Source organism: Theobroma cacao, chromosome 9 (assembly GCF_053813885.1).
Source record: "Theobroma cacao isolate CCN51 chromosome 9, ASM5381388v1, whole genome shotgun sequence".
NCBI classification, from domain to species: domain Eukaryota; kingdom Viridiplantae; phylum Streptophyta; class Magnoliopsida; order Malvales; family Malvaceae; genus Theobroma; species Theobroma cacao.
The window spans coordinates 46,247,919-46,261,495 of NC_142647.1; the positions used below are offsets into that span (position 1 = coordinate 46,247,919).

The 13,577-nt window shown below is 34.8% G+C and overlaps 2 protein-coding genes across 6 annotated transcripts; both read left to right on the forward strand.

The window, feature by feature from the left end:
- The first annotated feature begins 2,562 nt into the window (after positions 1-2,562).
- Positions 2,563-6,467, forward strand: LOC18590356 (subtilisin-like protease SBT4.15). The gene is made up of 11 exons (XM_018126925.2): positions 2,563-2,655; positions 2,803-2,891; positions 2,971-3,068; positions 3,178-3,321; positions 3,437-3,542; positions 3,798-4,296; positions 4,592-4,683; positions 4,781-5,002; positions 5,117-5,225; positions 5,428-5,641; positions 5,786-6,467. The coding sequence occupies exons 1-11, from the start codon at positions 2,563-2,565 to the stop codon at positions 6,346-6,348; spliced, it is 2,229 nt and encodes a 742-aa protein (XP_017982414.2). The 3' UTR covers positions 6,349-6,467.
- A 676-nt stretch (positions 6,468-7,143) lies between these two features.
- On the forward strand, positions 7,144-13,529 carry LOC108663169 (histidine-containing phosphotransfer protein 2-like). Of its 5 annotated transcripts, XM_018126551.2 has the most exons (7): positions 7,144-7,326; positions 7,636-7,727; positions 10,498-10,628; positions 10,718-10,786; positions 11,592-11,678; positions 11,997-12,069; positions 13,204-13,529. In XM_018126551.2, exons 3-7 carry the CDS (start codon positions 10,540-10,542, stop codon positions 13,321-13,323), a joined length of 438 nt encoding a protein of 145 aa, XP_017982040.2. In that variant the 5' UTR covers positions 7,144-7,326; positions 7,636-7,727; positions 10,498-10,539; the 3' UTR covers positions 13,324-13,529. The 5 variants fall into 5 exon arrangements, with proteins under 5 accessions (XP_017982040.2, XP_017982038.2, XP_017982042.2 ...); XM_018126549.2 differs by lacking the exon at positions 10,498-10,628; XM_018126553.2 differs by lacking the exon at positions 10,498-10,628 and having other exon boundaries at positions 13,244-13,529.
- The last annotated feature ends 48 nt before the right edge of the window (positions 13,530-13,577 follow it).

Sequence of the window (13,577 nt, forward strand, 5' to 3'; positions counted from 1 at the left end):
TTAACACTTCAATTACAATCAAGATCTACCATCGTTTACTCAATCTCTCTCAAACGACTTAATTTGAAAGTAGCTGAGTAAACGTCAATTACACGTTATAATGTCAAACCTCTTAATTCAAGGCACAGTTTTGACAACAAAATTTTATATATATATTAAACCAGTCTCCATAACACAATTTAATTAATAATTCTTCAACATCAATAAACAATCTCATCAACACAATCTAAAAAAAAATCTGTTCAACCTCAACAACACGATTCGACAATTAATTTTCCAACCTCAATCCACAATTTCAACAATACATTTCAACCATTCCTTACCTCAATAAACAATTGAAATTAACAACCAACCAAAACTCTCAACCTATGGAGCATAACCGAGCTGCAAGCACAAAGACAAATTTTAAACCAGTTAAATTATAGCTAACAGCTCAACAAACTCAATCTCATCTAAACTCCACTTACCATTACTCAAACTAGTCTAGAAATATATAATATATATTGTTTTGTGGAGTAAGGAGGAAGACTTAAGGTTGGTCTTATGGTTTGGAGGAGGTTTGTATAAAAAACTGTTGTGCAAGTGTGTTTATCTTAGTGAACCCGAGGAGAACAAGCTTGTAAAAGTAATCTATCAAAGGAATCCGTGGAGGACTAAGCTTGGAGAAGCCAGTTTATTTGAAGAACTAAGCTTTGAAGGTGAAGGATTTGTTGTGGCTTGCTGGAATAAAGAAAGGAGAATGAAAGGAATGCTGAAAGAAAGAAAGAAAGAAGAAGAGAAAAAAAAAAGAAGCATGCAAGAACGGTGGAGGCGGGTGACCCCCCACGGGTGGACAACCTTGGGTTGTCAGCCCATGGACTATTTGCACATTGCCCCCTCCATTCTTATTTATTTTTTATATATATATGTATATATGTCATTGTTAATCGGGCCTTGAGCATTTCATTTGTTTAATTTAATCCCCCAAGCTTTATTTTTCTTACAATTTAATCCTCAAGCATATTTTTTTTCCTTTCCATTTAATGTACTAAAGATCAAATTGAGATTATTTGACTCCAAGAAATTTAAATTTGACTCTTATAAAATTCTTCTAAGTGTTAATTTATTCACTCACTTTGGAATTAACCCAATCTTCTAATCAAGAATCTGAATTTGTATAACACATATATATTTGGTTCATTATCCTTATCACTCTAATTTATTTCTGACCTTTCAACAATTTCCTTATGTCACCGACAGCTTCTTTCTCATAATTCCTCTTAATAATTTTAGTTTATAACTCTTCTACCTTATCTTATCTTCATCTTATTTCCCGTCCCTAGTTGTAGGTCTTGAGTGGTTCTAACATTCTGAGGAGGGGGATGTTACATTTATACTTTGTATGTCTGTTTAAGTTTTTGCAAGGTGCTGATTTTCAGTATGTTATACCAATTGAAAGGCAACAATTCTGTGTTTTTCTGGTCATGGTGTAAGGCTGCATGAGATATATCATTCTGCTGGAATGCAACTTCTGGGGCTGGTCTTAGGACTTCTATCAATGTTATCTGGGTTAAGCAGAGTATATTGTGTGAGCCCCTTCCGTTAATCTTATTGAAACTCAAGCTGAGCTGAGATTCTTCAATCTATGCAAAGGACTAACTCATTGTATTAACTTATTAATTATATATTGAGCCATAACTTGACCATGGAAGCTTTCGAATACAGCAGTTACCGCTTGATAGAAGCTGAACAATATTTTAGTAGTAATTTCTTTGCCAATCAAATTGCTGCTTTAGTCTGCTACTTCGTTAATTTTCCCAGGAAAATATTCCATTCTACACTTTTCCTGTTCTTGAGGCCCCTCTGTCTACAGTGGGGCATGGTCTTTGTAAATCTAAACAAAGGAAAAGGAAATTATTTTGAGTAACCAGGATTCTCGAGAGAAGATGTACATAGTTTATTAATTGTAGGGAATTTGGATCCCTAGCTTTCTTGATAAGCTTCATCAGTCAATGAATGTACCAAAATGTAGCAATACTAACGAAACTGGTAGAATTCTGTCCAAGTGTGTTAAAATGGTATTTATACTATAAATTCAATTAATAAATTAATCTTCAGTATTGGATTAATTTTTCAGTTTATCCATATATGGTGTTGAACAAGATAATGGAGTTACTGGTTTTGGTATTAGAGATGAGCACAACAAAGAGATCACTGTTCAAACCAGGAACCTAACTAATTAACTTCCCATACATGATTGATCAGTTCGAATGAATTAAGGTATGCCAAATTTATTACATAAAAAAGTTCAAAAAAAAGAAATCTAGGAGTACTGAATATCAAATTGTAGATTTACTTAAACACAGGAAATATAGGAAATTATCTCTCCCCTAACAAAATCTTTTTGTAATGATCCTAACGAAAATTTCAAACAAAAGAATTTATCAGCTCAAAGATATGATCTTAAATTTAAATTTTCAACCCTTCCCCAACCTCAAGTCTCAACCTAAATATATACAAGACAATAGAGAAGAGAATCTCACCGAAGAAAAAAAAAGTTATTGAAGGATTACTATAATCGACATGGGTCTAAACATTGTCATTTTCAGTCTCTTTGTTTCAGCTACACTTCTTCTTGTGTCATCAGGTCATGCTGCTGATGATAGCGAGAGAAAGGTGATGCAATCTTTTATGTTTCTGTCTCCTTGAATTTTGATATCTTACGTTTATGGTGTGGAATTTTTCCTTTTAAAGCTCTTTGTCTTGGATATTTAGACTTAACAAAGTTAATTTGTTTTCTTTATCTATGAACATATGCAACAGGCTTATATCGTTTATATGGGAAATGCTTTGGAAAGCAAAAGTCTAGCCGTGGAGCATCACCATTGCTTGCTTTCTGGAGTTACTCAAGAGTAAGTGATGACAAAAGTTTTGTTTCCACTTGAAAGCACAAAACTGTATATCTCTAATTTCTTACTTCATCTTCATTAGTGAGGAAGTTGCTCGACAGTCCATAATTCACAGCTATGGGAAAAGTTTCAATGGATTTGCTGCATATTTGACGCCAGATGAAGCTGCAAGACTACAAGGTTAATTTATACCAGATTTAGATTGCATATGAGAGATATAGTATTTGCAGGTTCCTGCTTTCCTGACCATATGAGTTTTTAACTAATTCTTTTGTTACATCGTTTTCAGAGAATGAAAATGTGGTTTCCGTGTTTCCAAACAGTTTCAGACAGCTTCAAACAACAAGATCATGGGATTTTCTAGGCATGCCTTTATCTGTTAAAAGAAATACCCCAAAAGAGAGTGATATAATTGTTGGTGTGCTAGACACAGGTATCGTTTGAGCATTTGAAGATGGATGCTTGAATCTTTCCTTTCTTGTTATCATGATTCTTTTGGACTAATAATTAATATGTGATTAATCAGCAAATTCTTCCGGATTTTCCAGGAATTTATATTGATGCTCCAAGCTTTGATGACAAAGGATTTGGACCACCTCCATCAAAATGGAAAGGCGTCTGCCAGACAGGAGGCAACTTTACTGGCTGCAACAAGTAACTAAATAAATTCTCTCTTCTTTCTTTTTCTATATATATATTTTTAAATTAATTTATTGAACAAATCAGATTTGACCTAACAATTATGATTTTATTTAAAATAATTGAGATCCAAAATTCCCTTATACCTCCCATACATACCAAAAGTTACCATTTACAATGTGTTGTGTTTCTAATATGAGACCTCTGCAATGGAAATCTCCAAATCTAACCATTCTTTATCTTTTCTTAATGTGCATCTCTCGATCACAGCAAGGTTATAGGAGCAAGAGCTTATAGCATTGGGGAAGCTACCAATGTATCAGCTGCTGATGACGTAGGCCATGGTTCTCACACTGCGTCGATAGTAGCAGGCGTTCCGGTAAAGGATGCAAGTCTCTTTGGTATAGGACAAGGCACAGTTCGAGGAGGGGTTCCCTCAGCACGCATTGCTGTCTATAGGATCTGTAATGATATTGGCTGTAGCGATATTAAGATCCTTGCTGCATTTGATGATGCCATTGACGATGGTGTTGACATAATATCAATGTCCGTTGGTGGGTCCGCCAGAGATTATCACTCTGACTCGATCGCAATTGGTTCGTTTCATGCCATGAAGAAAGGTGTCTTGACAAGCTGTGCCGCGGGAAACGATGGGCCGGATTTGGCTAGCTTAGCTAATGGGGCTCCTTGGATTTTGACTGTTGGTGCTACTGCTACGGACAGATTGTTTAAGACCCCAATTGAAATTGGCAAGGACATGAAAACTTTGGTAAGCATTATCTTTCTCACAATGCTTTGCATTCAAGTTCTGATCTTTATCCAAGAAAAGCTCAGGTTGCATGTTCAAATCCAACATTAGATTCCCACGTGTTTGGTTACTCATTTAATTTTGTGCAGTCAGGGCATTTTGAACATAACAAGCAATAATAAATGTCTATATAATTAGTTGTTAGTTATTACCTAGAAACCATTTGCGAGTAGCAAAATAAAAGTGCTCATGCTCTTATGATGTTGATAACGTATTGATCATTGTCTCTAAACTTTTCGGTGCTTTGCGTTAACAGGGAGTTTCTTTGAATACCTTCAACCTCGAGAAAATGTACCCTTTAACTAGTGGAGCAAAAGCAGCAAAAGCGAATAAAAAAGACACTTACTGGTAAGAATATCCATATCCAAAATCCCCATTTTTGTATCAGACGGAATTGGTGTATATTATTTACATAAGTGGCTCTAATAAAATGAGACTTTTGCAGTTCATGTGAAGCTAGTCTTTTAGATGCAAACAAGGTCAAGGGAAAAATAGTGTACTGCGATGGAGGACTCCAGGATTCTATAATCAAGGATTTGGGCGGAATAGGTGCAGTCATGAGTTGCTCACCTAACAGTTTAATCGGTGGAACTTCCTACGTTCTCCCCGGCGCATGTGTGAGTAGAGATACAGCACTCCAGATTTTACAATATCTCAACTCAACCAAGTAAGTTTTGTATGTAATGTTAATTTCAAGAAACTCATCACATAGATTTGTCATTTCTGTTATAAATGAGTAATCATCGCATTTCTGCAAATTAAAAACAAAAAATGCATGCAGAAATCCTCAGGGTGTGATACACAAGACAATACCAGTCGATACTACTGCACCTTTTGCAGCTTCCTTTTCATCTAGAGGGCCTTACTATACGTCCCTCTCTTTCTTAAAGGTACTATGCTTATGTGCGTGTGTGCGCCTATATGTATGTATGTATATATATATATATATATATATATATATATATGTTTAATTGAGCAGTATAGTTACATTTGCTTTTTGAAAGGCAGTATAGTTACATTTTAAAACAATAAAAGTTGACCTGTTTGTAATTAGTTCTCAAGCATTTTTGCTTTTTGTTAATGTTTGTATAGCCGGATATTGTTGCACCTGGAGTTGATATCCTAGCTGCTTACTCGAAACTCAAGTCTGTCACCGGGTCTGAAGGCGACGATCGTTTCAATGCGTTCTATATTATGTCTGGAACATCAATGGCTTGCCCGCATGCTAGTGCAGCTGCTGCCTATGTCAAGTCATTCCATCCTGAATGGTCTATCAGTGCAATCAAATCTGCTCTGATGACAACAGGTTAGTCTCTTCAAATATTCATGTTATCAGCATTGGACTTGTTCCTTAAACTTTTGGGAAAATAATTTTGAATTCATTTTTGACATAAAATTCATATATTGATTAGCTAACCGTACGGCATATATTTCTTCTTAAATTAATCAGCATCTGAAATGAAAGTTGGAGACAAATTTGTTGAGTTTGCCTATGGATCTGGCCAAATTGATCCTCAAAGGGCTGTCGATCCTGGCTTGGTATATGAACTGTCCGAAATTGACTACATCCGGTACTTATGCAAGGAAGGCTACTCGGGAACACGTCTAGGGTTGATCATCGATGAAGATGTTAATTGCTCAAGCATCCCCAAGTTTGGAGGCCAAGATGTTCTAAACTACCCATCCATGGCTTTGGTGCATGAGGACCCTGCGCCAAATATTTCAGCTGTTTTCAATCGAATTGTTACAAATGTAGGAGATGGAAATTCTACATACAAGGCAATCGTGAAGGGTCCGGCGGGTCTCAACATCACGGTTTCCCCTGACACGCTAGTGTTTAATAAAGTGAATGAGCGGAAATCTTTTACAGTTGAGTTGAAAGGGCCACCATTAAAGGGTAATTTTACTATTTTATCAGCATCCCTGGAATGGACTGACTCGGTTCGCAGGGTGAGGAGCCCCATCGTCATTTATCCTAACTCCTTGATAGTACGCAAGGATGACTACCCCTGAAATATTAGGCCTGATGTAAGTTTCTCGAGTTTATGTTTGATTCTCAGCTCTGCTTCAGTTATTGAGCAAGGTTGCTACTAAAACGTTCTTTATTGGTTCTAATTCGTGAACATTGACAGTGGTAGGCAAATTGTTCTTATGTTTCATTTATTTGTAATTAATTTTTATGATTTTAATAAGAGAAAATTAGTTGTATAAATTAAGGGCGTGTTTGGTTATGGAAACATTTTGTCATTTTATTTTATTTTTAATTTTTATATAAAATAGCATATATTTATTATTTTATTTTATTTTCTAAATCTCTATATGATTTTCTTGAAATCTAAATCCCTTAACATTTCACAACAGTCTTGTGTGAGCATTTCAATTTCTAATCCTAATTCTTAGCCAATATTCCCTTAACATATTTCATATACAGAACCACTTATCAAGCCCATCACTTTCATTGGGCTTCAAGCTTTGGGCCTGGTTTAGAGCCCAGTCAGCGCATAGAGGGAGAAAATTATATTCATGCATAAACTTAAATTTTTAAATTCCAATAATATTTTTCACTTAGAATTTAATTATTTTTTCGAATTATTATTTTATACATTTTTATGAAGCTTTAATGAAGCCTTTAAAATTTATATGCTAAGTTAAAATATTACTATATGTTTTTTATTTATCATATTAGCTTTATTAATTTTCTCTTTTCATTATTTGTAATTTTTTAAAAAAAGAGCGTCATTTCACAGTGGCATAGATGTTATAATAAAGAATTGTAGGGGTTCAAACATGAACATCTTTACGTTCCGACTTAAGACCGACCAAGACCATCACTGAAGCCCGTTTGTTCCATTCGCCGGTTCATTGTCTTCCCAACTGTCGGTTCACTTCACCATATGAGCAGTCAGTTCATGCAGGAAACCGTTCTTAGCAATGGCAGTGCCCATCCAGAAAGTTCTCCTTACTGGGTTCATTCACTCCATGCATTCTGAGGTGACCCATTTTCTTTCTTATACTTTTGTAGCAATTTTACTGCAACTTGGATTTTGAATTTTTCATGGTTTAACTCTGTTGTTTGATATTCTTGTTTGGTTTATGGGGACTTGATTGTGATTCTCTTATAGATTGTAATATCATCAGTAAGTTTGAACGAAATTGGTTAAGTACTTGCTTTTCTTTTTCTTTTCCCAAATGTGATATAAATGAATATGTAAGTGTTCAAAGTTCTTTATAAGCAGTCTTGTTTTAAACAAAATGCTAACCGTTTAATCATACAATTTTGTATCTTTGTAATAATTTCAGGAAATCGTTGATGACCAATTCTATCAGCCGCAGGCCATCAAGGACCCCGCCTGTTTATATTGTTGGAGAAGAGGCTGCATCATTAGTCTCAGGTTTGGAAACAGGATGTTATGACGCAGTGCGTGTTAATGCATTCCAAGTTTTTTTATTGGAATATTACTTCTTGTCTAGTGTCATGTGAACAGTTGCCTGACGACTTGTCTATAAATCTTGTTCTTTAAAGTTGAAAATGTACTGGGTGCCATAAGGTTTAAACTCCTTCATCTAAAATTTTAATTTCTAGACAATGAAGTGGTAATGAAGACTAAGGTTCAAGTGATTATGAACAACGTTTCTATGTTGTAAGAGTTTTCTGTTACAACTGCAAAATAGGAGCACATACCTTTTCAGAATTTCACCAAACTGAATTTGTCAATAAAGAATTCTTTGAGCTGGCATTGTGAGTCATTTTGTACAAACCTCTGAATTGATTATCCTAAATTTAGGGGTTTCCTGTAACAAAATATTGGGAGGTTCATACTTAATCCACAGGAGGCACATTTGAGTGGGTTACAACTTCTCTTTTTGTTTTACAGATCTTTCTTTCTTTTCACAGAAGGAAGAAAAATGTAACAATTTGCTGTTACCACCTAGTTTTCTGCATACCATGAATGGTTGTTAATTTCATTCAAGTGGTCAAGCTTGCTGAGTGTTTCTGAAGTTGGCAAAAGTTTTATGTTCCAAATATGATGTGTGTAGCAGTTATGATCTCAAGCTGCTTTCCACATGGATTGGCTGTCTTCCTGCTGCTGCTGCTGCTGCTGCTTGAAAAATCTGATTTCTCAATATTGAATCATTTCTTTGGAGCACCCTGCTCCAGGTGTTTCGTTAAGAGCCACCAAAAAGCTTATATCTTTCCAGCTTCAAAAAGTGTTTAAATAATTGTAGTAGATTCCCAAAGGAAACGATAATAATAACATTAGAAACTTGAATTTGTAATTGTTACATGAAAATTTCTGTAATACTAAAGGACATTAACATCTTTATAAAGAAACTCAAATGTATAAAGGAAAGTGGACATTAACATCTTTATAGAAACCGATGTCACCTTCACTATCTTGTGTGTAAATAAATTCGAATGTAGAGATGTATATCCACACCTTAAACTGAAAATACACATGGATGTTTACACTTTGTATGTCCATTTAAGTTTTTGCAAGTTGCTGATTTTCAACATGTTATACCAACTGAAGGGCAGCAATTCTGTGTTTTCCCGGTCATGGTGTAAGGCTGCATGAGATATATCATTCTGGTAGAATTCAACTTCTGGGGTAGGTCTTAGGACTTGTATCAATGTTATCTTGGTTAAGCTGAGTGTTGCGTGAGCCCCTTCCATCAATCTTATTGAAACTCTAGCTGAGCTGAGGTTCTTCAATCTCTGCAAAGGACTAACTCATTATATACTAGCTTAAGTTGGTTTATTGTCCAAAGTGAGCTTCCATTAGTCCAGTTAAGAGTGGCGGATAGGCTCCTGGGGAACTTGATTAGTTTTGGTCAATAAGATGTTTAAAATACAAATCTGTATTATGCTATTTTGTCTAATACAGCTACAATAAATAAGCCAACTGTATATGGACTGTTATAGTACTAGATTAAAATAATGGGACCCAGTTGACAGCCTAGTTATATCTTCAATTTGGACATGTGGCATGGACCTACAATACCACCTTATGTGTCAATAAGGTGAAAAGTGGACCCACAATGCCTGTCATCATGCAAAGCAGGATTGGATGGGAAATGCTTTATGGGGTGAGAAGTTTTGGAAGTTCCATTGGCAATCTAAAGTTGTCCTGGCGTATTTGTAGTGGATTCAGAGTTAGAGACATCTCCATTTGGTTAACTTATTATATTTTGAGTTGTATGTACTCAGTTATGAGTTAGAAACATGATCAATTCCTGGATGTGTTTGGATTTCTTGGTTTTGGTGTATGTTTCCTGATTAGCAAGGAGAAATAGTTCATTCTGTGTTGTGTGCTATAGTTGTTTATTCTCATGTGCACCATAGTGGTGTATGATCTCTGAAAAGGCTTGGCTCTCGATTTACCAGTTAATAATTTCAAAGTATCTCCATAGTTAAATGTTATTCAAATACCTTTTGATTGACAGTTCAGGTGTTTTCTCACTAATCTAAAAAAGATGTAATTTAGTGCAGGAACTCTTGCTGAAAGAGGACAAAGAGATTTTCTTGACATTTGTCATTAACAGAGACATAAGTGTTGTAGGTGTTATCATCGAAACACCATGCTAAACCCGTGGTGTCTGACACATCCTTTTTGTTTGCAACACATTTTGCTTGTTAAGTTGTCATTTGAAGGGAATACATCTCATGCAAAGTTCTTTTCTTCTCATCTTAGATTAAAAGATTCCTTCAAGTTTTGGTTCTGTTCATCTAATAGTATTCATTAAGATTGAAAATGGCTTTGTCTATTGTCAGAGGACTGTTGCAACAATATGTGCAGTCATTGTTCAATGAGGTGCAGATATAAATGAGCTCGATCTTAATTTCTCTTCTTCTTCTTCTTTCATTTTTTCTGTTTTGTGATATCTTTTGTGCTATGGGTCCCCTTTGGCTCTAATTTGCTATCTATGCCAGGGGCTTTTGGTATAAGAACTGCCATTTGATCTTTAATCAGATGTCTCTAAGCATGTATAGTTAAAATTTTATGCATAATATTTTATTTTTGAATTGTTTCTTTCAAATTGTTTTCATGCTGTTTGAATTGTAGCTTCTATGACACAGTGATGTTCTTGTTCAAGCATTTCTGGCATTTATGTAGTAACTTAGTATTGAATCTGTGTGGATTCTCATGTTGTTCTTTGCAGGGGATCATAAATGATCAGTTTTCTCATATTCAGCATTTGAAAATGGTTGGAAGGGCTGATCATTTTGTGCAGTTGATCAATACATACTGCCTCAATGTGGAAACCATTTTATCAAAACTTGAAAGCTACATGTATCTTTGTTCATGGAGCTAAAATATTTGTACTGAAAAAGCTAATTTTCATTTTTTTGGATTATCTTAATGGGTCTACGTATTTGCAGTGATCTCCCTAATGTTGATTTTTCTAACTTGGCTGCTCTGGCTACAGAAATAGAGGAGAGAAGCTCCTGGTAATGTTGACCTTAATTTTCATTAAGTTCATTGGATAATCTCACTGATTTAGTTCATTTCATATTGAATGATTTTTGGAAGGAAAATTTAATTGAAAGTTTCATCCTGATGGTGCTTGTCTTTAAAAAATCAAAGGACTAAATGAGTTCTTCATTGTATGCTATGTAACAGTATTAAAATCCACGTTGGACTTGAAATAGTGTGTTCTTATTGAAAAAAGAGCACATGCATTTATAGGTCAAGGCATGTGTTTTAGGCATGGGTTTGCCAAGGTTCCAGGTATTGTGAAGATGCACAACCAACACAACAGTAGAATCAACCCCCACCCCTTCCTTTTTTTTTTTTTTTTTTTTTGTTCTCATCTCCTGTGTGTATAATGAACAAAGCATGCAGCATATCTCCCCTGAAATAGGATGTTGAATTAAATAGAAGCATCCGAATATGCCAAAAGAAAATTCAAATGATGACTTCCAGATAAGTATATATAGCTAGCATGGGTTTTCTTACGTAATGATATATGTCATTAGACTACATGGTCGGAAGACCCGTTGGCAGAGAGAGAAACAGGAAGGTGATGAAAAGATCGGCAGTTTGTTATCATAAGAATCTTGTGATGCATCATTTTATGCCGCTTTATCTTTTTAAGAAAAATACTTATCTCTAAAATAATATTTATATTGTATTCTGATGAAATTTATGTTATGATATTGTTATGTAGTTTAGTCTTAATCTATCCAACCATCATTCACTGATTACTGATTGGATAGTTCTAACCCCCTACTTGCACAAAATTTATTTAAACAGTATTGGTGCTGAGCATGTGAGACTCGCATGCTTGGATCTTATGCGGGCTTGTGATCAGATGCAAAAGCAGAAGTATGAAACTTTCTTGTATGCACTTTCTCATTAATATTTTATCTACTTATGTTGCCATGTCAGAGTATTTTCATATGTATTCATCAATCCTGGGCTATAACCATGCTTTTACTGTTTTGGCATAGCCAATCTTATTAAGTGAAGCGGAAGGTTTTCTCACACATCCATTAACCTACCAAGTTCATTCAGTTGTTATCCCTGTATCATCTATTAATGTTTTAAAGATTGTTTGTTATTCTCCTTTTTTTCTATCTTCTTTTCTATTTAAACTTGTGTCATGTGTTCTATAAGATGCTTTTCTGTTTTATTTTATTGAAAACATCCTTGTTTCAGCTTCTGTCAGGCCTTGAGTTGGACAAAGAATGAATTCGCTCATACCTGTAACAAGTTGCAGGTCCTTGTCCAGGTATAGACTCACATTTAATTCATGTGACAGTTACATGAATTAGTAAGGACGTTATAATATCTTAGGTAATGAAAATAAACCACGCAAAATTGTAGCATAAGTTCAAAGCCAATATAGCTGTTTTGTAATCTCTTGTGTCATTGTGGTAATGCCTTTGTGTTCTAAATGGTTGCTTTTACCATGGGGAATTCCTCCTGGGATGGAATATCACTGATAAAGATTTGAGCCATAACTTGATCATGGAAGCTTTTGATTACAGCATTTAATGCTTCATAGATGCTGAACTAATATTTGAGTGATTTTAGTAGTTATTTCTTTGACAATCAAATTGCTGCTTTATTTTGCTGCTTTGTAAATTTTCTCAGGAAATTCTATTCTACACTTTTTCTTCTCTTGAGGCCCCTCTGCCTACAGTGGGGCACAGTCTTTGTAAATCTAAACAAAGGAAAAGAAAATTTATTTTGAGTAACTACCAGGATTCTCGAGAAAAGATGCAAATAGTTTATTACTTGTAGGGAATTTGGATCCCTAGCTTTCTTGATAAGCTTCATTGGTCAATGAATGTACCAAGATGTAGCAATACTAATTAAACTGGTAGAATTATTTCCAAGTGTGTCAATCTCTTAGCAAATTATGTACTGTAAGTAGTGAAGCATACCTCTTATTTCTTTCTCTGATTTCCCGTCTTTAATTATTGTTTGTCCCCATATAATGACATTAAATTGGGTGAACTAATTTATTGATGCTAATAAATTTCTTAGAAGGACATAGATTCCTGTATTTATTTATTCCTTCTGATACTTGTTATTGAAGATTTTATTCTTAGGAAAGCTGTTACATTTTAGACTCAGTTATCCACAAAGAGTAATGGTGACTAGTTAGTGACTAGTTAGATATCATATGTACTTATGGATTAACTGTAAAATATTGATTATTAGAGGCTCATCATATCATACTGAGTGTGCATGGCTAAAAAATTACACAGCTTATCATCATCATATAGCCTTGACATTTGAACTTAATTCAGCATATTTATGAGACTACTGCATGTGAAGGTTGTTTATGAGATTTGTAGCAGTATAATAATTGTCTGGTATTGATTGAAGACTATCAAACTCCTTTTCTCTTTTATAGTGGTTGTTAAATCTTTCTGCCTTGGCTGCATCGAATGCAGATGGAGCGGAAGATTATGAGGCTCGAAGCAAAACAGCAAAAATAGAATGCTATCAAGTAGTATTCTTGAATGTGCAATGAATCTTAGTGATTTCCTTGGGAAAGTGGTACTATTTACAAAACTACAACCAACAATCTAATAGTAACACTTTTATATTTCTCATTTAAAATAGTAATCAGTTTACAATTCTAGCACCTGCTGGTTCATGTATTTGGTCTGCTGTTTATACTTAAAACACTACTAAGGAGCAAATGCTTAAATCAATTGCTTGTCCTGAAAGACCAAATGTGCATATTTTTCTAAACATGGATATATTTTCCTATTGGCATCATGA